Here is a 23,986-nt window from a genome sequence, read left to right as displayed (position 1 = left end):
AGGCCCTACGGCGCTAGAGTGACTTCGCTGCTTGTCCAAGAATCTCCTCCGTTTCATCCTCAGTTGATTTGCACTTATCTTCCTAGTAGATTTCTCCTGGTAAAGATGAGTTCTAAATCAAGTGCATGCAACTTTGTGGCTCAAGACATGTTTTTCTGATAACAATGTATAATAAGGAGTTTCACCAATTTATTTCCTTTAGCTACATTATTATTTCAATAGCCTTTTAATAAGTTCAGAGGCCTAAGACCCATTATATTATGGAGACTATTTCTTCCCATATGTTTGATTATCAAATTATAAACATATATAAACTCACACTAATTTCTTCTGTTCACCCTTATTTGGATGCAAAATTATATACCAAAGTTTTCTAACTGGTGGCTGTCATTTGAATTTAACCTGTGGGTGTGTTTTATTTAGCTGTGACAGTGCTTTAAACAATTTGAGCCAATATTTTTTTTTATTAATTAATTTTTGTTACAGATGTTTCTCCTTTTCCCCCCCACTGATTCCCCCCTCCCCCCCTCCCCGCCCTGTCCCCAGTTTGTTGTCCATGTCCACTGTTCATGCATACATGCATATAAGTTCTGTGGTTTATCTCTCCCCCACCACCCCCTCTTCTGGGGATTGTCAGTCTGTACCCCTCTTCCACGTCTCTGGGACTACCCCATTCCTCAGACTGTTCTGTTCATTATATTCCACAAATAAGTGAGATCATATGATACTTGTCTTTCTCTGTTTGGCTTGTTTCACTTAGGATGATACTTTCCAGGTCCCTCCATGTAGTCTCAAAGGATAAGAGATCTTTCTTTCTTACAGCTGCATAGTACTCCATTGTGTATATGTACCACTGCTTTTTTATCAATTTGTCTACTGATGGACACTTGGGCTGTTTCCAGATCTTAGCTATTGTAAATAGTGCTTCTACAAACATGGGGGTACATATATTCTTTCTGATTGGTGTTTCAGGCTTCTTAGGGTATATTCCTAGAAGCGGGATCACTGGGTCAAATGGAAGTTCAATTTTTAATGTTTTGAGGTAACACCATATTGTTTTCCATAGTGACTGCACCAGTCTGCATTCCCACCAGCAGGGTACTAGAGTCCCCTTTTCTCCACACCCTCGCCAACACTTATTGTTTGATGATTTATTGATGGCGGCCATTCTGACAGGTGTGAGGTGATACCTCATTGTTGTTTTAATTTTGAGCCAATATTTTAAAACTAGGAGTTTGGTGTTGTTTTTTTTTTAATCCTGACCTGAGGATATTTTTCCATTGATTTTTAGAGAGAGTGGAAGGCAAGGAGGAAGAGAGAGAGAGAGAGGGAGAGAAACACATCAATTGGTTGCCTTCCACACAACCCTGACTGGAGCCGGGAATCAAATCTGCAATCCAGGTAGGTGCCCTTGACCACCCGCAAACCAGAGACCCTTCAGTTTGCAGCCGATGCTCTAACTACTGAGCAAAACTGCCAGGGCTAAGAAAGGGGAAATTTTACGTAACAATCTGGATTGGTGAGAATCAGCACACCCTGTAGGTGCACTGACTGCACGGAGGGCTCGCCTTCTCGCTCCTTCTGTGTTCATTGTTCAGATCCTGAAAGTGCGATATGATAGGAGACATGCTTTCTTTTCTTCCTTTTTTAGCAAATTTTAATTAATATTGTTTCAGAAATATTTTTATAACAATGAATAAAAACAATAGCTCCTGAGGAACTTATTATAGGTTTACTAATTAATCTGTGTATATTCGTCTTAGCGAAATGGTACTTGCAGAATTAGTGAAGATTTTAGACTGAAAAAGTGAGAAGTGAAATGATAGTAATTTAGATCGCCAGAGACGTTCTCACTCACCTCTTTGTTAGCTCCTTGAGTTATTTTGTGTTTGACCTGTGGTTGCTGCACTGCAGACGTAAGAATGCCGTGGAGTGAGGGGGAGCTGCCACGTCACACGCAGCTCCTGTTTCATCGGGGGAGGGGGCCATCTTGGTGCTGGGCTCCCCTGGAGGCCCCTGGGGTTTGTTCAGCCCCAACTAGTTGGTGTCTGAGTTTCATGTAGAATTATGATAAACCAGCTGCCACTGAGAAGTGATGTGAAAACCCATGATAGTCCCAAGGAACTCTGGGAAAATTATTTTATTAAGCGTCACTAACAATTGCTATCATTTACTAGACGTTTTCAAAGTCAATATGCTCCAGGCCCTGGAGGTGCCCTCTGCCTTGCTGTGTCCCTCCCTCCCTCCCTCCCCAGGTGCAGAGCAGACCCTGGCCCGAAGGTGTCCACGTACATCTGAGGCTTCTCCTTCATCTTGGGTGGATCTCAGGCAAAACAAGGACTGTTTCTTCAGGTAGATTATATTGCAAATATACTTATTTGGGCAACAAGATGGCCCATGATAGGAGCTAACAGGAGTACCCCATTCACCAAAAGACATGGAGAATGTAATTTTGGGGGTACTACAGGGAAGCATGCCCTTTTTAAAGATTTATAACACTTCTTAAAGAGTGTTGAAACAGTTATAAAGTTAGACTTTTCTTATGCCAATAGACCAGTTTCTTTTTTTTTATTTTTATCCTGACCCGAGGACATTTTTCCATTTTTTGTTCAGATAGAGTGGTAGGGAGAGAGAGAGAGAAACATCGACGTGAAGGGACACATCGAGTGGCTGCCACCCGCACGACCAACCAGGGCCAGGGACAAACTGCAACCGAGGTACATGCCCTTAGCGGGAACCGAACCCGGGTCTCTCTGTACCACAGGCCGACGCTCCAACTGCTGAGCCAAACTGGCCAGGGCAATAGACCAGTTTCTTAACCTCTGTCAACTGTATGATATCTGGGTCAAATAAGTCCTTGTTGTGGGCCTGTCCTGTGCACTGTGGGGTGTTTCCTGGTCTCCTGGAGTCTGCCCACTAGATGCCAGCAGTAACCACCCTGCCCCACAGCGTGACAGCCAAAACTGTCTCCCAAAATTGCCAACTGTCCCCGGGGGTCAAAATGGTCCCTGGTTGAGAACCACTTCTGTAGACCCTCTGAGGTCTTGTGATTTTAACCAGGATGGTTCAGATTTTGTCTTCAAAGATCTCGGAGGGGGACTGGTAAGTCGGAAAACTGTGTTCCCTGAAGGGCAATGGGCACACTTCCAAAGTCAAAGCAGAGCCCGGTTTCCTCTCCTGCTTCTTTACTAACCTGCCTCCAGTTGAATCACTTCCTCAGTCCTAGCCTCTTGCCCCTTATTGAAATAATAGAAGAAGCCCTGGCCGGTTTGGCTCAGCGGTTAGAGCGTCGACCTGCGGTCCGAAGAGACCCGGGTTCGGTTCCCACTAAGGGCGCGTACTTCGGTTGCAGTTTGTCCCCAGCCCTGGTCGGTTGTGTGGGTGGCAGCCACTCGATGTGTCCCTTCACGTCGATGTTTCTCTCTCTCTCTCTCCCTCCCACTCTATCTGTACAAAAAATGGAAAAATATCCTCGGGTGAGGATTAAAAAAATAAATAAATAAAATAATAGAAGAAGACCTAACTCATAAGGCTAACTGAGGACTAAGTGAGATAATATATGGGAACTGACTGCTTGGGTTCTACTCATTACCGCCCTGTGCACCGCCTGTCAGCTCCTGCGCGAACAATCTGTTTCAGGTCACAGCACAACGGTTGGAACAACAGCGTCCTGTCTCCACTTGCAGGGAGTCAACCTTGGCTACTTGGCTACCCACACAAGGGGCCCTGGAGCTCCTCTCTCCTTAAAACCAGGTGGATTTGTTATAAACAGGGAGAGTGGGAACAGCTGCCTGAGCCCACCTGAATGGTAACCGTGGTGACTCAGAGCCCAGGCCCAGGCTTGTCACCCTTCCACACTCCCCAGAGGTTGCCTTTTATAATGCAGGGCAAGGGTTTCTGCATCTGCAGATAAAGTGTATTTATTTTTATGATTCTTGTAAAAAAAAAAAAAAAATCCCAAAGCCACAAGATCGTGCTTGAAGCTCTAAAATTGATGACCTGTTTCTCTCCGGTAGTGCATTCCGCTTCGACCACACGGGACACAGCAGCTGCTCGGATGGCCGCTCTGCTTGCTGGCGTCCCCGAGGCTGGGAGGCCGCAGCCCCGGGCGCAACCAGCCTGCAGACGTCCTCGTATGTCCTCTGCTGGCGCAGGAAACATACCCGAGCTTTCAGAGGTGGCGGACTAGGTTCCGATGGCCTTGCGCTGCAGCAGGCTGCGAGGCTGCTTGAATTCTTCTGCTTCATGCTCCTCTCCCCTCTTTCCAGGTTTTTAGTCTTGTTTGGGTAACAGTTCAGGCAGAAAAAAATTTATCAATTTCTACTCACTAGAAACCGTTATTTATATAGGCATATGTATGTTTTTAAGAAAATTCATAACTCTTCAGCAAGATCTCTGAGGCCTCATAAGTAAGTACAGAAGACTAAAGTGGAAATAATAAACTGGGAAAAATTTTACTTAGTTTTAGTACAGATCAAAATTATAATACAGAAGTTAACATCATTTCCATGTACACGCTTGCACGTGTGTAGGCGTCTCTGCCAGACACAAGGGCTCCAGGGCGATGCTCACTTCCTCTTTTTTTTATCCTCATCCGAGGACATTCTTTCAGTTTTTGTTCAGGTAGAGTGGGGAGGAGAGAGAGGAAGAGAGAGAGAAACATCGATGTGAAAGAGACACATTGAGTGGCTGCCACCCGCACAACACAACCAGGGCGGGGAACAAACTGCAGTCGAGATACATGCCCTTAGCGGGAACCGAACCCGGGTCTCTCGGGACTGCAGGCCGATGCTCTAACCGCTGAGCCAAACCGGCCAGGGCGATGCTCACTTCTGTGGGGAGATGCAGTGCAGGGAGGGGCTCCGTTTTCATTCTCTATGCTAGTGGACGTACTGCGTGTCTGTGATGTGCATGTGTTCACTAAAAAATATAATAAAGTTTAGCCCTGGTCCATTTTGCTCAGCTGTTAGAGCACCAGTCTGTGGGCCAAAGAGTCTCGGGTTCGATTCCCAACAAGGGAATTCCCATACTTCAGTTGCGGTTCGGTCCCCAGCCCTGGTCGGGGTTGTGCGGGAGGCAACCAGTCAATATGTCTTTCTCACATCGATGTTTCTCTCTCTCTCCCTCTCTCCTTCCTTTCACTCTATCTGAGGAGAAATGGAAAAAGAAAAAGAAAAAAATATATAATAAAATTTAAAACAAAGTAACAAATCAGAAAACTAAGTTAAAACAGAAGGTTTCCAAGACAAGGAGGGAAAGGAAAGGAAGAAGGGTTGAGGCTGGGGGAAGGTGGGCTAACCGTCGTTCACATGGGAAATGGTGCAATAATTAATAAATAATAATACAAGAATAAACTCCGGAAACCTCTCCATCACCCCCACCATGAAGCCTCACTGCCCAAGAGCCTGGCGGAGGCAGAGGGAACACGTGGGTGCCCGTCGTAACGGTCCGGCTGGAGGTGGGTCTGGGAAGCGGTGGATGACGGCCCGGTGTTGCCGAGGAGGCAGCGCTGACTGGAGGCTAGGCTGTGCCAGGCGCATGCAGAGGTGCCACCGCCGGTCCTCCTCCTGAGAACAGGACCTTCAGATGACGCCAAACAAAAACCAAAACTAAACTAAAATCAAAGTGTCACACACCTAGATTTCTCCATTTGCTACTGGGGCACGTTCACCTTCAAGGCCGTCTTTGTCAGCGGCCTGAACTGGCTGGTGAAGGTGGTGAGGAAGGCCTGGTGGGCGTGGTGCAATCTGACTTCACCGAGGGCTTGGAGCCTTTCCAGAGCCTTCCCTGCTGCGTCTACCCAAAAAAACACGCTTGGAATTCAGCTATCAGCAATTATCATGTGCAAAATAAAGCACAAAACACCAGTGGGGGGAAAAAAGAATAAACTCTGTGTTTCCCTTACTCACAACTGTAAACCTACTTTGGCCCCACCCTGTATTTAACAGGAGATAGTCGGGGAGAGGACAGATTTGGAGAGCCCAGATGTGAAGGCTGGGGAGGGCGTGACTTCAGAAATTCTCCCGTGACCAGCACTGAGTGAGACGGACCATCACTCATGGGATGTGTAGCCCTTGGTTGGAGCCAGAGCTTAAACTTGTGCTCACAGGAGATCACAGAGGAGCAGGACATATTCTCAACAACCTTTCTCCAATAAACATACTAGTGAGAACCCAGCAGTTGTTCCCTGAAGGGTCCCCCCATGTGGGCTTCAGGCTAATTCCCAGGTATGGCACAGAGCGCCAACTCCACATGTGTGTGAACTTCTTTCCCAAGTTCGTAGCTCTGGGGTGGGCTGGTGAGCTAAGGGTGGAACGTGGAATAGATGGACTGCGTATCTTTGGGTGATCTCTTATAAATGTTTTTCTTTAAAAAGAACTTTTGCCGCCCTGGCCTGTGTGGCTCATTTGGCTGGGGGTCCTCCCGTGCACTGAGAGGTTGCTGGTTCGGTTCCGGTGAGGGACACACCCCGGCTGTGGGCTTCATCCCCAGTAGGGGGCGTGCAAGAGGCAGCTGATCAACGTATCCCTCTCACATGGATGCTTCCCTGTTTCTGTCACTCTCTCTGCCTTCCTCTCTCTGAAAATCAATTTTTAAAATCTTTAAAAAACAAAACTTACTTTTGCTGAGACTTGAACAGCAAAGGCTAAAGTTATCATCTCTGACAAGAACCTCAGCGTAGTGACTCTGAGTTGTCTGCACACTTGGATGACCAGCCACAACCCATGTCAGCTGTCTGCCCTGAGAAACATAAAACGATGAGATTGTCCCTCGGGTGGAGAGGCACGGAGGGAAAAGCGTTCCGCTTTCGCCTGTCCAGGGCAGGCCTCGGAAAACGCCTGACAGCATGTGGGGCCAGGCTGCGCTTTTCTTCGGGAAGGCGGGGAAGTTCGAGCGGAAGCCGCGGCGGTGAGCCCCGTGTTTACAGTCAAGTCTCCTTGGACCTCAAGCTCGTGCACCGGTCAATATTTTGACTTAGCAGAGCCCACTGCATATCAGTCCAACAACATCGTTTTCTGCTTTCCCACGTTCCTCTGCCAGGCTGGCTGTGCTCCCGAGGTGGGCGCTAGGGTCCATCTCACACCCACCAACATCAGGCGCCTGGGCCCCGAGGCGAGGTGTGTGCGTTGCTGTGAGTCCACCTGCCCGTAGGCTGTGAGGTGGTGAGGGTCACTGTGCCTTTCGAGTGCAGGGAGGTTCAACAGCTTCGGGGGACACTTCCGTGCCAAGGGAAGCTGAAGAATTTGGTCAATCTTCATAGCCAGTTATTGCTCATATATCACAGAGCAGAGGAAATTATGTCTTAATGGCATGCTCTTCATTCTAAAAGGCTGTGGTCATCTGCGGTGGCCACTAGCACTTGAATGTATGGAAAACATGTGTCCCTCAGTGGAGGTTAATAATGCGCTGACGATTTTTCCAGGAGCCGAGAAGGTTTCTGTAATCATGGACAATTGCTACATTGGCTCCAAAAGAGTGACAAGCTGAGTCACTGGACTGTAAACAGGTCATGGGGAATGTCTGGGCTGGTCTTGAGTTTCTCATGGTGCCGAGGGGCGGGGGCGCACTGGGGACTCGGTCCCAGGGCAGGGCAGAGGAGCTGGGGTCCCCGCAGGGCTGTGGCCAGAGTGCAGGGCTCTCCCACAGGCCCCGGCTTTTCCCCTCTCGGAGGAAATGCAGCAGACATCTAAATATTTCCAAACCAAACAAGACGCCCTGAAGGATTCTCCTCCTGTGGCCCCATCATCTGCCTCGGGCCAGGTTTGAAACTATCAAACAAGGCAGGGACAGAGGCAGCTCGGCCAGGAAGCGGGCTGGCAGGAAGGCAGGACAACAAAGGCCGTCGCCGCCCCGTGCTGAGCATCTGCCTGAGACCCAGGGGCTGCGTTTACAAACTGCAGAGGCAAGAACCCAGGGTGGTCTTCCAGCCACAGCCAAGCAGGTTGTGATCGCCCACCCTTCCTCCTTGGTTCAAGATAAAAGCTGGGTGGCTTGAAAATGTCTATTTCTCTCATCAGTTCTTTTTCAGACTTTTAATGCCAGTTTCTCAGGGAGCACCCTTGTACACGATTTTATTCTAAAAAACCTCTTCGTGCTCTCTCCTGCTCCAACAGTGCAGATTTAACAGCCACCTGGGCTCTGATGGTAAGGACGCAGAGTCCCAGGACCAAACTTCCACTCCCCCCGCCGTAGCCTCTCATTCCATGAGAACAGAGCCTGCTCGGAAATTCTGAAAAGCCTCCTCTAATGTCAACACTGAACTTGGGGAAGAAAAATGAAAGTTGTAACTGCAGCCTTGTTCTGCATGTAATTGTTAATAGAATTGTGGTTTCTTTTGTAATCTTGTTTTCCAAATTAAAATCCCTCAGTGATTCAGCCTCTGCCTGGCCTGAGAAACGCAGTCCTGCACGATCAACCAGGAGCACCAGCTTGGGAGAACGCACAGGACAGTCAGGAGAACCGCAGTCCTAGCAAGCGCTGGACCCCTCCCCAGGGGCCTGCAGCCCTTGTCTCCCCCAGGCCTGCGGGGAGGTTTCAGTGGTGTGGCTGGGCCTTGGGTAACGTGTGAGCCCCTGATGCACGCGGTGTGCATCTCTTGCGTCATCAGCGTGCATGCTGTGGCCCCCCGCACACTGGACGTGGCATGCCTAGCCTTTCAGCAAAGCCACTCCCGTCCTTTCCTAACCACCCATGACAGATGTGTGGAGTCTGGTGAGTTCGGGTTGGGGTTTCAGCCCTCTGATTTCCTGGCTGCATAGTGGTGAACAAGTTTCCTCATCTAGGAAATGGATTTAGCAACACGAACTTCTGAGACTATCCGGAGAACCGACAGATCGTACATGCACGTTAGCACAGAGCCCGATGTGTCAGGAACCGAACAGCTGCTTCTCAATGTTCATATACTGTGGGAACCACGCAAGTCTTTTCCGGCTCAGAAGGGAAGCAGTTCTCCCTGCTCTTCCTTTCCACTGGGAAGTGTGATCCTGGCTGCAGGGCCACATCTGACAGTCTCAGGAACAGCGCGGCCTGCACAGGGGTTGCAGAATATGCCTCCCAGACTTTGCCCCAAAGAACGCTGGCTGGCTCTAGAGTATCTGCTAGTTGCAGAAACCAAAATCTAGGTTCCAGGCCCCTGGAGCAAGGGGACAGAGCGGGCTGCCTCAGGAGCCCTGGGCAGGGATTTCCCCTGGGCCTCACCTCCACCTCCTCTGGTGCAGCAACGGCAGGAACAGCAGTGGCTCACAGGCCGTGGGCGGGGCACCTGGGGAAGTGCTTAGGAAACAGTGGAGAGGTCCTGGATAAAGTGCAGAGACCCAGATGATGAGGGGGTGCAGATAAACTTTCTCTATGGATGAGGGCTTGCTTTGGGGGAGCAGGAGGCGAAAGGACAACCCCATGATTGCCAGGGGAGAGAGGAAGGGGTCTTCCACTCCACACACCTGGGGCTCAGACGCAGTCAAACTCAAAGTTCTGAGAGGTGACCTGGTGCTGTCTGGGGAATGGAGTCTCTGGGCTGTGGCCAAGGCCCCTTGGGTGTCCTTTCAGCTCTGAGACAGCAGCTCCCAGGCTGGAAGGAGAGGATGGAGCCCTTCCGGAAGGAACAGTGTCGAGGGCGCTGGCCTCCCAGCTGCTCCTGAGACGTCCTCCCATGTCCCGCACGAACTGATGCCAAGAGGACTGCGATTCAGGCCTGGGATGGACAGGTCCCCCAGGAACTGGGGAGCTGAATATTTATCAGCTGTGGACGCAGGGCGCTCTGAACTCCAAAAGAACTTCCAGGACTTTAATTTTTTCCCAGATGATCTTGACAACCATACCGCGGCTCTCCCTGGCCCTGTGTCTACGTCTGTGGTGTTTTCCTTGCTCAGATAGTGTTTCATAGAGGCAGGTTGGTAAAATGTATTTCCGTTCCGATAAAATATATTAAAATATATTTCCATTCTAAATAAGTTGGTGCCTGTTTTGAATTAATCACCTCGATGCACAGTAATTAGATATAAATGAATCAAGAAGAGAGTTTTTCTTTCAGGAAGGAGCTATTAATTTTATTTAATACAGTACAGTAGCATAGACTATGGGTCTAAAGATTTTCTCCCCAAATCAGACTTCCACTTTCTAAAATGTTAACTCTTATTCTCCCTGCCTGCTGTAGAAGTTGCTGCAGTGGTTCAGAAAGTTTGAGCATGCACAACTAGAGAATTCTCTTACTTCCCCAGAATCCAAGCAGAAGCCAAGTAAAACAAAAGTAGGCGAGCCTTTCAGCCTGTGCCTGGCATCGGAGAGATAATTGTGGCCTCAGAGGACAGCAGTCCAGCTTCAAAGGCTGCTTTGCTAACTTTGTGACAGGAACTCGAGATATTTGTTAGATTCCCTCTCTCTAGATCTCTCCCCCCCCTTCTACCTCTTTCTCTTTCCCGCTCTCTTCTTCCTCCCTCCTTCCCTTTCTTCCCCATTTGCTCTTCCCTCCCTCCCCTTCCTTTGGTCATCACACTTTCTCTCTCCCTCTTTTCTTCCTCCTGCTCCCCTTCCCTCCATCTCTCTGTACCTCTCCCTCTGTTTCTCTCTTCTCTCTGCTCCCTCCGTGGTTCTGCCTGACCTATTTGCATACACTGAGACTGCGGGCCCCTGTCTTTGCCTTCTTTCTGTTCTACCTTCAAAAGATTTTATACTATTGGAATTTCTTTCCCCACCGGCTGCAATCACCACCTCCTTTGGAGAATTCTGACATCACCGCTGTGTCTAAGAACCTAGACTTACTGGTCAACCCAGGCAGGTAAACTTCAGTGATTCTATCTGACGTTTCTATGCAGAGTTGACTGGAATAAAACAAGAGGCTTCACCACTTTGAATCAAAACAGAGAGGTTCTACTTTCTCCTGGGTTCAAAATTAGGCCTTGCGTTTCCCCAAGGGCCAATCATCACAGAGGTATTTGGGTGGACAAGCTATTTTTGAAAAACATTTTTAGATCTTTGCCTAACTAATTAATAGATAAGCCTTAACATCCACCCATCTAAACCTGAAAACATTTGCAATTCAAACTGCCTTTCTAGACCCGTGATCTTCAAAGTGTGGTCCTTGGACCAGGGAATTTATTAGGAATATTAAGTCGACCCATATAGGTTGAACCAGATATGGGGGTGGGCCCAGCAGGCTGTGTGTCACCAGTGCTCCAAATGATTCTGATGCACACTCAGGTGTGGGAACCCCTGCTTCAGTGTGCCTGAGGCGGAGTCAAAGTTCTTATGTGATGTTGGGGAAAACGTATGAAATGAACGAAAACCTCTCATAAACATGACCTAGTGCAGATCTGTAAATAGGATCCACGTCCCCACATCGTAGGGATATGGGAAAAACACCGCAAAATAGGTCTCTGCATCTTGAAAGAACCCTGGAGCAGTGTGCGGGGGAAGGGGCGAGAAGAGGAGCTGTATGTCTCTTCGCACCACTAGGGGGCGCGCTGGCCTTCCCAATGCTGTCCCTGCGAGAGACGCAGCGTTTTTTGTCTTTGAGGTCCTGTCATTTTCTGTATAAACAAGTTACGTTCAAGTGTTTAGGATATAAATTACGACCATGCCGGCAGCCTCGGAAGGAATGTAAACACAGCACTGTGGTCGGAGCAAACTCTGAAACTGACTTCATAATTTATAGCAGGCCCCCGAGTAGCTCGGTATAAAAAGAAAAAAAAAAGTTCTATTTAACTGCAAATATGATAATGGAGACACAGAAAAGTTTAAATCACTGCTTAATTTGGGGAAATATAGAAAGAAAGCATAAGGATTTGAAAGGTAGTTAAGACTTTTTAAGACAAGAAGTTTGACTAGGGAGACTGTCTTTGGATTGAAAGTCACTTGGAATACAAAAACCTGTGTGGAGATATCTACTGAGAGGTATTAAGTGCCTGGTAATTGATTGGGAGAAAGACCTTTTAGAGAACCGGGAACAAAGGAGAGTTTTCAAAAGCGAAAGCAAAAACAAAACAAAAACCTTGCCCTGAGTTGGACAAGAAAACCAAAACGTGACTGTGGCAGATAACCTCTGCTCCTGCTGAGATCCACCCTCGCCATCGCTGCCCAAGGGTCGGAGGGCTGGTCAGACAAGGGTGGGCTGCAAGAACAGGTCCTCCCGCCCAGTGGGCCTATCTTCCCTTTGTCATTCACAGCGTCACCGGCCCTGGCCCATTCAGGATTGGGAAACCTTGGGAGGCTGAGCAAGAAGGGAACCGAACCGGGGCTGTAAGGGGATCCCCAGGGAAAACATCAAATCCCCTGTGAAATGGAAGGAGGGTGTATAGGGCACAGGGAGAGAAGTGTGTGGATTAGTGGGTACCAAAGCGAAGCAGGGTGAGCCAGGCTCTGAACTGGAGTGGGAGGACAGAGAGCAGGTACAGAACATTCTGAGAGGGCCAGGTTCTGTTCCTCTCCAAGGATGTTAAAGAAACCAGGGTGTTGGAGAGCCCACCGCTGCCCCAGCAGCCTCCCCACACTGGAGTCTCCAGGGTCTGACCACAACCTATTAACAAAATGGGATCGGCATCCATGCAACCTTTGACCTGCAAAGGGGAAGCAGGTCGTGGTTTTGGCACCTAATCCTCACTGGCTGCTCAGCCTGACCTGTCACTCCGTGCTGGTGGGAAAGAGGAAAGGGCAAAAGGCAAAATTCTCCTTGAGCACAGGAGACAGAACAAAAGGGGCACTTCATTGCTTCAAACCCAAGGAAGTTTTGCCTTTCATTATCTTGCGTGGTTTTCTTTTAAGTTCCTTTCTGGTTTTTGTTTAGCCAGAAAGAGCTAGGGTGAAGGAAAGAAAGAACGAACAGAAAATGTCCCTTCTCTTTCTCTGCTGAGAAGACCCACCATCAGAACCTGGCCTGTGTTACTCAAGGCCCAGACCCCACACATGTCAATTACACAGCTTGGGGGGAAGTGTAGGGTTGCATCGCTGGCTGGTGGAGAGAAACTAGTGAATGCAGGATGGGGGGGATGGGTCCCTAAAAACAACTATTTGTTACATACATTTTATTGAAAAAATTTTACATCAAAATAGTTTGGCAAACTGTAAAAGTATACATAAGTGCAAATATATCCTCCTTTTAAAATACAAGCAAAGTGTGAGTATACATGAGATAAAAATATCTTTAAAATACTGTGGTAGAAAATAACCTTGTAAAAACGTTGTATTGTCACAATACTGAAAACCACGTTCTTAAACTAGACACACTGTTTCTAAATACTTTCTTAATAATGTTCTTTGGCACCTGTATCCAAACGTAGTGTTTGGTGAAACAGAACTCCCTCCTTACCTAGGCAAGAAGATGCACCTTTCTTGAAATCTTGTGTTTAGCACTGCCTTTTTGAAAAGCACATCCATTTTTATAGATGAAGAAAAACACACAGACATCTTGTATGCGTTTTTCAGACCCTGATTACTGAAGGCAATGAAGATCCCAGAGTTACATGTTTATGTTTTTCATGTGGTAACTTTTTACCATCTCTGCTAAGAAGCTGAGTTCTCAGCTCTTCCCCTCATTGGAGCCTGCACACATTTAGGGCATCAGCCATGCCAGGGCTTGTCCTACCAGTGGTAGATCCGTGTCAGTGAACAACGCTGGCCTGGGGTCTCTAAGTGACTGGTGTGCTACTTATACTATGGGGTGCACTGGACGTGAATCCACCTCAGTTCTCCCCACCCCCACGGAGAAAGTGGCCTAGGCATGGCCTCCCTCCCTCCATTCACATGACACAGGGCTTAATATCCTGACAGACGCTCTGGTGATGGTGGTGGTGATAGTACGGCCCGCTAGCAGAGGGATGGAAAGAAGAAATGCCGTTAAAGTTGAGGACGAAATCTTTCCTGTCGCACACAGGGGTCGAGTGATGCTGGTATCGAGGCAGTCCCACTGAAAGAAGAAAGAAAACAAACTCTTTTCAGAAACAAATGTGTCCAGGTGAGGATGGAGTATGTTATTTTTAAAATTTTAATTTAATTTAGTTGGTGTCTTATGTTGACTCAGGATAAGAAAAGGGTTGATCTGTTGCTATAAAACTGGTAGAAAAAACCCAGCTCAGGAAATTTATTAAAACTTTACATCGTAGGTCACAGGACAACCCTGGAAGCATGACGTTTTCTTTTGATGCACCCACAACACAGTGTGTCCCCCTTCAAACAAGGCTCTTCTTAAAATTCTCACTTGAGGATATGCTTTACTGATTTTAGAGAGAGGGGAGGGGGGGAAGGGAGAGGAGGGGAGGGGAGGGGAGAGGAGAGAGAGAGGAAGGAAGGAAGGAAGGAAGGAAGGAAGGAAGGAAGGAAGGAAGGAAGGAAGGAAGGAAGGAAGGGGTTGCCTTCCGTATGCAGCAACTTAGGTATGTGCCCTGTGCCCTGACCAGGATCGAACTGGCAACCTTTTAGTGCACAGGACCACGCTCCAACCAACTGAGCCAGAGTTAAACCAGGTTCTTATGTGCCTGAATTCCCCTATGAATCCTGGAGTCACCAACGAACGATTCAATCCCAGGAGGAGCAGGGACCAGGGGCAATTTGACCCAGGCTCTTGTTGGGGTCCCTGAGCACAGGGCCTCTTCCAGAGCCCAAGCTCCTCACCCCAGAAACACTACTGTCGCCCTCACATCTTGTTTCCCAACTAACTGGCCGGGTCAGAAAAGCAGGTCACAGCAGGGCTATTTCCTGTGCCTAAAGGAGGGACAGAAAACAATCCCAGCGCTAGAGAATGGGCAGAGGAAGAAAGCGCACGTCTTCGTAGGTCCTGAACGCTTTACGCTTCCTCTAGAAAAGCCAGGACTCTGGGGAGCAGAGAGCGCCCTTCGATACCCTTCTGCTTGTGGAGGCGGCTAGCAGCTCAGGGAACCCCTCAGAGAGGACAGAGAAGGCCCGCACCCTCTTCCCCCGGGCTGCTCATCGGGCGGAGAGCCGGAGACTGGATGCCACTGGGCGCCAACCAGCCGCCGCCCTTTGCTTTTGCTTTCTCTGCGCCTGCGAGCTACGGGGCGGGATCCGCCAGCGGCGTTGGGCGCACGCTGGACCCTGGGCCTCTTGCGGACCGGGCCTCTTTCCGTGCCGGGTCGGGTTAGACCTGTTGGTCTGTCTTTCTAGTTACCCGTGCGGTGTGGGAACCACAAACTGCACATTGGTGCCAGACCTGATTCAGGTTTTGGGCGCGTGAAAACCATAATTGTCGTCCGAGGCGCGCGTTCCCTGCTGTCTTCGCCTTGGCCTGGCCGCATCCCAGCTCTAAGGAGAAACCAGGCTGCTAAGTAGCCGGTGACTGGGCCTACGTTTGTTGCCTGGTATCACCTAATGCTGCCGAACCTGCGCTGCAATGCTCGCACAAAGCAGCGACTAGGCCACGCGTCCCTGATGTGCGCTTGTGGCTCTGCACACAGGTGCCTCGCCCAGCAAGTCACAGCATATAGCAGTGCCGGTCTCCAAATAGCGTGCCCACGCAGGACCCCGAGCGAACGCTCACACCTCCACGAAGGACAGCGCTAGGCGCTTTCCTGTGACCATAAGGACGGTAAAAGCCTTAGCTCCGTTTAGAAAGGCTCACAGGATTTAACGAAGGGCGCAGAGCCTCTCGGAACCCCGGGGACTTGGCCGCCCTGTCCCGAATGGGAGGGCGCGGCCCGCGTGGGTGTGCAGGGGGGTCATGCTGTGTGTGTGTGAACGCGCGCAGGGGGTGGGATGGTCCTCGGCCTGCAGCCTCAGCCCTGCTTGACCTCCCCGTCCTCGCCGGGCCTTCGACTTTCAGTAGGCCTCGGCCTGCAGGGCGGCACACTCCGAACCGCAGGGCGCCACGCACCCTGCTCGCCTGCGCGATGCCAACACGGACTGGGGGAAGGGGTAATATTCCAGAGGTACGGGAGCCAGAGGGCCAGGGCGGAAGGCGCAGAGTGTCAGTTCTGCCTTGAGCCGAGCCATGGGTCCCAGACTGGGCCCGGAGGTCGTGCGAAGATCCCGGGGAAGGCCGCCGCCGCCGAGGCCGGCCTGCTGCGTTCTCTCCTAGACAAAGAGCCGTGTTTCCGGATCCCGGGATTTCTGGGGCGTCTGCTTGTCCCGGTCTGTGGGGTGGGGTGAGGGCAGCCACACAGAAGGATCAGAAGTCTCTTTACTGCGTGTTTTCTTGTGTTTCTTTTTTGTTGTTGTTTTGTTTTTTTAACTTTTAGGGCATTCCGTCATGGCGGCTGCGAAGCCTCTGAGCCAGGGTTCAGGTTGAGGAGGCCCTGCCTACACTGGGGAGCGGGGAGAACAGCCCGAAGGACTGCAGAGCAGCGGGTGGGTGGGCGAGTGGACCACTGTGCTCAGCCTGGGGTGGGCGGTGATTGACAGCCAGACCGCGAGGATAAAATAATAAGAAGGGAGGGTCGTCTGTATTGGTTACTTTTAGAAATTCCCATAAAATTGAACAAGACTCTGCTTTCAGTGGGTTAAGTCAGGCTAAAATCCTCTCCGGTGTGGTCCTGCCGAGACTGTCTTTGTTTAGTTAACCTCTGAGACCCGCATTTAAAAGGCCTATTTGGGAAATTTCACCGTCCAGGGAACCAACATCTTTTGCCCATTTCTGGGCTTCATTCTCCCTGATGCTGTTCTGGCACACCAGTTCACGAACATATAATGTATGCATTATCCTGTGATCCATTTTCTAAGGGGGAGGGCAAATGTAAGCTAGAACACCATTTGATGGGCAGACCAGCCCGATTTTAATCTGCAGCTATGGGTGCCCCAGAGGGGGTTAATATACAGAGAGTTTATCTCCACTTTCTTGATAAACCTGGCTAAATACTCAAAGTTCTCCTCTATCCTATTTGTTCTTTTCCACTAAAAGTTTTAGCAAGTCAATACATTTTCATAATCCTCGACCAACGCAATTTACACCAAAGGGCAGGCATGTCTCAGGGGAGTCATAGTGTGGACCTCAGGTCCTGCTGTCCCAAGACAGACGTTAAGTGTCATCAAGGTGGGTCACTGTATGGGGAGGCAGGAGACTCAACAGCCTGTGAAAGGTCCTGGCACTCCACAGCGTTCCTCTCTGTCCCTCCCTCACTTCCCCTCCTCTCAACACCTGCCCAGTTGCAACCCCTCCCCACTCACACCCTCAACTTACAGAACGTATCCTTCTGACATTTACTTTCGGGCAAAAGCACAGCGAAACAAAATTTACAAAAGACAAAAGTAGCAGACGCAGCTCCTTGGCCAAAGTCTCCAAAGGCCACATGCCTTCTCTCTAAGTCAAGCCTGAGACTTGAGACCTGCAGTCCATAAGGACACCCAGATGGCGACTTTGCACCGTCCTCCTAAAGGCCCACCTCTGGCCCAAGGGTTTGGGAGAGGACGGAATGAACCCAATCCTCTCACCTCCATGAATAAAGTGCCAGCTCTCCCCAGCATCAGCTCCTCCCAGCGCCTTCAGACCCCTAGGCTGCCGCGACCCCTTGCAAGTTGCAATAGCCATGGAGCCTGGAGGCCTAGAGGCAACGCCCCCAGCGGGCGCGGTGCATTACCTGACAGCTCCTCGCGGGCGTTCTGGTGCAGGTAGCTCTGCTCCAGCGAGTAGGAGGACATGCTGGAGTGCAAGCCTGCCGAGGCCGCGGGGTTGCTGCTGGGCGTCAAGGCGGCAGGCTGCTTGAGGTAAGGCGAGGCGCCGGGCGAGCTCCAATGCGCCCCGGGGCTCGTGTAGGGCGAGTGGCACTCGATGGCGCTCGCCAGGGCAGGGGACGAAGGCACGGGGCTGCTGCTGCTGTCTGGGCCGTAGTCCCCGCCGCCACCACTGCCCCCGGCCGTGCCTACACCCCCAGGCCCGGCGGGCACGGGGCAGCTGGCCATGTAGGTGGAGCCCGGGTTGGGTGACATGTGCGGGACGTGGTGGTGGTGGTGATGGTGCGGGTGTGCGTGGCCCGGGGCGCCTGCGCCAGTGTCGTAGCCCCCGGGCATCATGTCAAGGCCGCCGTAACCGCCCTGCCCGTGGCAGCCGAGAGGCGCCGACGGGGTTGCCTGGAAGTCGAAACTTTGGGGCAGTAGCGAGGCCCCGAAGCCCAAGCCACTCACCACTCGGTGGTACATGGGCTTGAGCGCCTGGCACTTCCGCCTGAAGCCGCGCGGCCGGCGGCGGAACGAACCCTCCTCAAACATGAACTCACTGGCGGGGTCGATGGTCCAGTAGTGGCCCTTGCCCGGCCGCCCGAGGCCCTTGGGCAGCTTGATGAAGCACTCGTTGAGCGAGAGGTTGTGGCGCACGGAGTTCTTCCAGCCCTGGTAGGCGCCGCGGAAGAAGGGGAAGCGCGCCTGCAGGAACTGGTAGATCTCGCTGAGCGTCAGGCGCTTGCTGGGCGAGCTCTGGATGGCCATGACGATGAGCGCGATGTACGAGTACGGGGGCTTCTCCGGCCGCCGCAGTCCGGAGCTCGCCTTCTTGGAGACGCCGCTCCCGGCGCCCGCGCCGCCGCCGCCGCCGCCGCTCGCGCTCTTGCAGGCAGCAGAGGAGGCGCCGGCCCGGTTGGAGGAGGAGGAGGAGGCGGAGGAGGAGGAGGAGGCACTCGAGGCGGAGGATGAGGACGACGACGAAGAGGTGGTCTCCGGAGTGGCGGCGGCGGACGGCGGGCTCATCAAGGCGGCCTGGAGCGCGCCGGGGGCCGGGCTGCAAGCGCGGCGGAGCGGAGCCGGCGGCGGGCGCGGCGGAGGCGGCGGCGGCCCGCCCTCGGTGGTCATCTGGGACCCGGGAGAGAGGCCGGGCCGCGGGGGCGGGCCCGGGGCCGGGAACGGAGGCGCCGGAACGGGGTTGGCCCAGAAGCCCGGCGAGCGCCCTAGCCCGCCACCCGGGCTGTAGCCGTGGCCACTCCGAGCCAGCGCTTCGGCGTCGCCTCCCTCAGCTCAGCTGGGCTTCTGGCAGCGGCGGCGGCGGCGGGCCGGAGGCAACGCCCGGCACATCACTCCCCCGAGCCTCGAGCGCCTGCCTTGCGCAACGGCCTGCCGGGCCGCGGAGCCGAAGCGGCCGGGCGCGGGCAGCTGCGCCGGCGAGCTGGGACTGCGGCCGGGACCCGGGGGACGAGCCCGATGTTTCCCTTCAGGAGCGCTCCTCGCTCTGTCTCTCAGACTTCCTCCCTCCCGCCGCTCCCCACGGCCGCCCGCCCTCCCTCCCTCCACCCCTACCCCTACCCCGCCCTGTCCCCTCCTAGAGCCGCCGCCTCCGGGAGGGCACGCTCCTCCTCGACGCTCACCCTCACCCCCACCCCAACCTGGCGGCAGGGTCCCTCTCTTATCTCCTTCCTCGCTCTCCAGGGACCCCTCGGTCTTTTAATTTCTCTCCCCCCCCCCACTCTCTTTAAAAGGAAAAGGTCACAGTCTAATCCCCTTCTTGCTGGGATGATTCCCACCCCAAGCAAAACTCGACCACCTATGCTCTAAGAAATCTTTTTTTGCCACTCACAGCACCCGGCCTCTTATCCCAGACACCAGCCGACCCCCGTGGAGCGGCCCTCCCCCTCCTCCCCCTCCTGCCCCACCTCTTCCACCCCTTTCCCCCCCCTCCTCTCCCACTCTCTCCCCCTCCTTTCGCTCTCCCCGTCCCGTTCTCCTTCCCTCCTCCACCCCCCTCCCTCCTCCTTTCCCTCCCTCCTCCTCCTCGCGGGTCCCGGGCCGAGTGGTGCTGCCGCTGGTGTCGCCGCCGCCTCCAGGAGCCTCCTTAGCTGTCTTCCCTCGGGTGCCCGCACTGACACCATCTGTCAACTTCGTGTAGACAACGCAGCCCTCAGCACGCAGGGTGCCAGACGCCCAAAGGTAACGTGCCAGTCCCCTCTCGTTCTGACAGGACCCGCAGGCTCCAAAATTGTTAGGAAAGAGTGAGAGGCCAGGGCGCCCTAGCGCCCCAGGGTTATGGCCTGGGGCGATCTGAGCATTTGCTGAACTTTGAGTAGAGTGGTTTAGATAGAGAAAACTAAACCAAGTTTTAGAGACGCTGCGAAAGAGACGCTGGAAATCTGGTCGAATACGACTCATTTTGCATTTGTTTCCATTTCCTTTCTATTTTCCACTTGGCATTTTTAAAAAAGGCGAAAAGAACGCAGCGCTGAGTGAGATGAGCGAGATAGCCGTATTTATACTCAGTCCTGAAGGGTGTGTTACTGTCACTGGATGTACCTCCTTGGTCTCAGTGTTGCCCACCAAAAAACTGTGCGTGGGGAGCTACCTGTTGCGGGAGAAAGTACCACCACAGTGCGGATAATTTCTGTCTGAGTAGGAGTCTGGCTAGGAGAGAAGTTGTGCCCTCGGGAGGAATTACTTCCAGGGAGACAGGACAGTCAGTTATTGGATTGCACGTGCAAGGAAATGTAGTCTGACCAGGAACAGGGGCTGGAAGTGGGAGGCGGAGAGCAGGAGGCCTGGGAGCAGCCGGGCCACACAAGGGCTGGTGGGGGAGGCTCCGAGGGGAGGCGCTGCAGACCAGAGGGGACCACATGGGAAGCAGGGCTGGGCCCACTTTTGCCTCTACTCTGAAAGGACCTAGGTGCAGGCAGGAGTGCTGGGGAGCCTGGGAAGCTGGTTGGGGGTAGCAAGGGAAAGGGGAATTGTGCTGAGACCTTGTGAAAGGGGGGCAGCAAAGGGCCTTGGGTGGAACAGAACCAAGTCAGGCCTCTTGGGGCTGGCATTAGCTCTCTGTGTCCCTTCAGTGCCGGGGGGACTGCTCCTGGCTGAGTGTGCTGGTGGCGTTGGAGAAGCAGAGATGGGGAAAGGGTGGGAGGGGGAGCCTGGGGGTTGGGCTGGGTCTGGCCCCAGACAGTGACCTGAAGTTGAGTGGAAGCAGGCTTTTTCCATCAAACCCTGCCTGGATACCACACACAGAGCCTGAGTGTCAGTTTACTGCCTTGAGCCGTGCTCCTTTTCCCTAAGCTCCACAGTAATTAGACAAAGAAAACCTAAATTAGTTGAACAGGCGTCGACAGCTTCCTCCAGAGCACCCCTGGTACCTACATGGGAATGTGTCCGAAAATGGCTTGATTGTAGCCAAGAGTCAGCTAAGAAAACAAGGCCAAAATGAACTCAGTTTACCGCCCATTTCCAATAGAAAAAAGAAACAAGTCGTTCTTTTCCGGATGGGATGTTTGGATTGAGTTGGGGTAGGGGGTTTGCAGTGGTTTCCACTTCTAAGAATTTCTTTCTGAGTGACTGGTGAGCATTTTTTTTAAAGGGATGGGCCCCTATTTATTTTATAGTTTTTTTCTCTTATCCTTTTTTGGGGTCATTTTTGCATGGAATAATTTAAATATAAGTAATTAAATATAGACATAAATACAGTGCATTCACTAAATCAGTGTTTACAGTGTCTGAAAAATAAATAAAATAAAAAGTGGGATGAAGACTGATAATAGTACCTAAAAGGAGCTCGTGTGTGTGTGTGTGTGTGTGTGTGTGTGTTGGGAAGAGAATTGGCTCAGCTAAGAAGCATAAAAAGAAGGAAAGCAATTATTTATTTTGTAGATGGGGGTGGTGGGCAACAGATTTTGGGGAAAATTCAACAAGTGAATATTATTGTCACTATACCCGCTCTGATTTTCTGCACCTGGGGGATTCTATATACATTGGATCTCAGGCCCTCAAAGATTTTTAGGACCCAGTGACTGAAGATAAATGGCATGAAATGGAAAATACAGGCAGGGCTAGGAATAACCCTCTATACCTTAGTTCCTAGTTTGGGGGTCATGAGTCTTTTTGAAAATATTATGGAAGCTTTGGAGCCTACCCTCAGAATACTCCCATTTTGCCAGTGGTATTAGGGGTATTAGGTAATCTTAAAAAACAACAACAACAACAAAAACAAAACAAAACACCCTACTCTACACATTGCTAGTTTCTACCAATTCAGCTGTTGAAATTACAAGGGATTTTTAAAGGCTCCCTTTCCCATCCAAGTGATAGTGGTATTCATTTCTTTAAACTTGTAAGGAATACCACCTACAGTCTGATGAATGTCACAGGAGGCTAGACAAGTCCAGGAAGGGCAACAGACATCGGAGCAGTGAGAACCCAGCCAGGAGCAGGTCCGTTGACCTGGAGCCCCCCTCTCTCTAGGGTCTAAATATTGCCCTGCACTCACAAAGATGAAAAGGCTAGTGACCTTCTGAGCAGGAAGGGGCTCTTTGCCCAAACTCCTTCTTGTAGATCCCACTTCTGCCTATGGCAACTGTGCCTCGGGCAGAGACCTCCGCATCTACAAAGATTAAACCCCTGCATTTGTTCCTAAGGACTTCCCAGGCACAACCCTTTCCACTCACACCATGGTTCTGTCACGTGATCGCCATCCCCCTTTACAGGCTTAGAAGGGCCAGGTGATTACCTGAAAGTCACACCTGAGCAAGTGGCAAAGCTAACCTGTAGTGCAGGCCTGGGGGCTCACTCCCATTTTGCTTCCACTACATCGCATCAAAACCTCCCTGAACTTTGTTTTAATTACCGATTTATACAAACCTCCTGGGTAAGAATGCGTGCGGTAACAAATTATGTCGAATTCTTTATCCCTGGCAAGAATATCTGAATTTCTGTTTAGCAGATGGTTTAAAAGGGAAGTTGTCTTTGTCTCTGAAACAGAGACAAAGCATCCTTGGGATGCTTCCCTCTCTCTGAGTCCCTTCTTTAGGTCGCGAGATCTTCCCAACTGACTTCCACTGCTTTACAAACAACAAAAATCTTGATTTCTTTTTCTTAAGGGAAGGAAAGGTATGGCTCCTTAAAATGAGTGTAGATCAGCCCGGGCGCTCCTTGGTTAACGAGAGATAGACAGCCTGGGTGCAGCCGGCCCCCTCTTCAAACCCCTGCTCTTCGCCACTTTGGTGAGCATCCCCGCCTGGGCTGGAGGTTCCCTGCCAGCTCCAAACCCCCAAGTCCCGCCCCTGCTCTAGCGCAGGGGAGGGTAAACTTCGGGAAGCTTGGGTTTCTTCGATTTTGTTCTGCAATCGGAGTTTTTATTCTAGGAAATCTCTTTATTATTGCGGTTGAAATTTTATGTTCTAAGCATGCCTCCTCTGCTTGGTGGGTTTTACATGAAAGGGCTCAGACTAAACCAGTAACCCACTGGAGACGCATCCGCAACAACGCTGTTCACTGCATCTAAGACCTCGCCTCCTCGGCGCTTCTCCGTCTTCCTGGCCCTCCCTTTCCCCCCCAGCGCGCCGGGGCAAAGCCTCTTCCCTATTCAGTTTTAAACCACGCTGTTCACCCTGTGTTTTGATACAAAGTTAATGTGTGTAGAGGTTTCTCTAACTCCCGAGAGGACTTTCTACATGGGGAACGTGGGGACTCGGTGCTGAGGTCTAGGGTTTGTAAGCTGTTTGAAGAAACCGCGGAGGACCACGAGCCTGCGCACCAGATCCGCGTCTAGAAACTACGATAGAAAATCTGTCGGGGAGGCCAGGAAGAGGCTCCAAGGCTGGTGTGGGAGAGGGGAACTTGGCGAGGAGGGGTGACTGTGAATTCTATATCCTTCTCGGTGTCTGTTCTCTTTCCTCGGTCCAGAAACTCCCAGACCTCCGGGTTTGAACATCAGCCACCCAATTCCAAATGTTTATTTGGATAGATTCTTCCGCTCTCCAAAGGTCTGTGTCCCGGGCAGGGCTCTTTTTCATAGCTGGAGAGGTCTGCTTTAGCCTCAGTCTCCTGGGTCTGCAGCGGGCAGGGCTTGATCGCCCGCTTGGTTAGACCTGGGGTGTTTGGGAAGGGAGAAAAAAGGGGTCCATGGGGAACCTGCGCCTCCTCTTATCTCTGCAATGACCAGATTCCGTTCCCTTCTGTGGGGAGACATAACTTTGGAGTGCTCCGACAGCCGACCCAGTGGTCCTGGGCCCTGACCCGGGTGCGGGTGAGGAGGAACGGGGCACCTGCATCAGGCGTCGTCCACAGCCTGCTGCGTTTGTGTGGAGGCCGGGGGCCTGAGGAGGTGGTTCCCAAGGCAGCGCCGGCCATTCTTACTGCGGGAAGGAGGGAA

The 23,986-nt window shown here is 51.7% G+C and overlaps 1 protein-coding gene across 1 annotated transcript; it reads right to left on the bottom strand.

Annotated features, from left to right (window-relative positions):
- Positions 1-13,729: 13,729 nt before the first annotated feature.
- On the bottom strand, positions 13,730-18,720 carry FOXF2 (forkhead box F2). Its single transcript, XM_036257148.1, has 2 exons — positions 17,517-18,720; positions 13,730-13,897 (listed from the first exon to the last, which is right to left on the bottom strand). The coding sequence occupies exons 1-2, from the start codon at positions 18,718-18,720 to the stop codon at positions 13,731-13,733; spliced, it is 1,371 nt and encodes a 456-aa protein (XP_036113041.1). The 3' UTR covers position 13,730.
- Between the last annotated feature and the right edge of the window lie 5,266 nt (positions 18,721-23,986).

The sequence above is a fragment of the Molossus molossus genome, unplaced genomic scaffold (genome assembly GCF_014108415.1).
Source record: "Molossus molossus isolate mMolMol1 unplaced genomic scaffold, mMolMol1.p scaffold_m16_p_12, whole genome shotgun sequence".
Taxonomy (NCBI): Eukaryota; Metazoa; Chordata; class Mammalia; order Chiroptera; family Molossidae; genus Molossus; species Molossus molossus.
This window is presented reverse-complemented; position numbering and strand designations above follow the sequence as displayed.

Excerpts from the sequence above, each read along its gene's own strand:
- FOXF2 (XM_036257148.1), bottom strand. The coding sequence starts at position 18,720 with ATGACCACCGAGGGCGGGCCGCCGCCGCCTCCGCCGCGCCCGCCGCCG. Across the intron at positions 13,898-17,516 it reads CGCCCGCGAGGAGCTGTCAG|TGGGACTGCCTCGATACCAG; the intron begins GTAATGCACCGC and ends TTCTTCTTTCAG.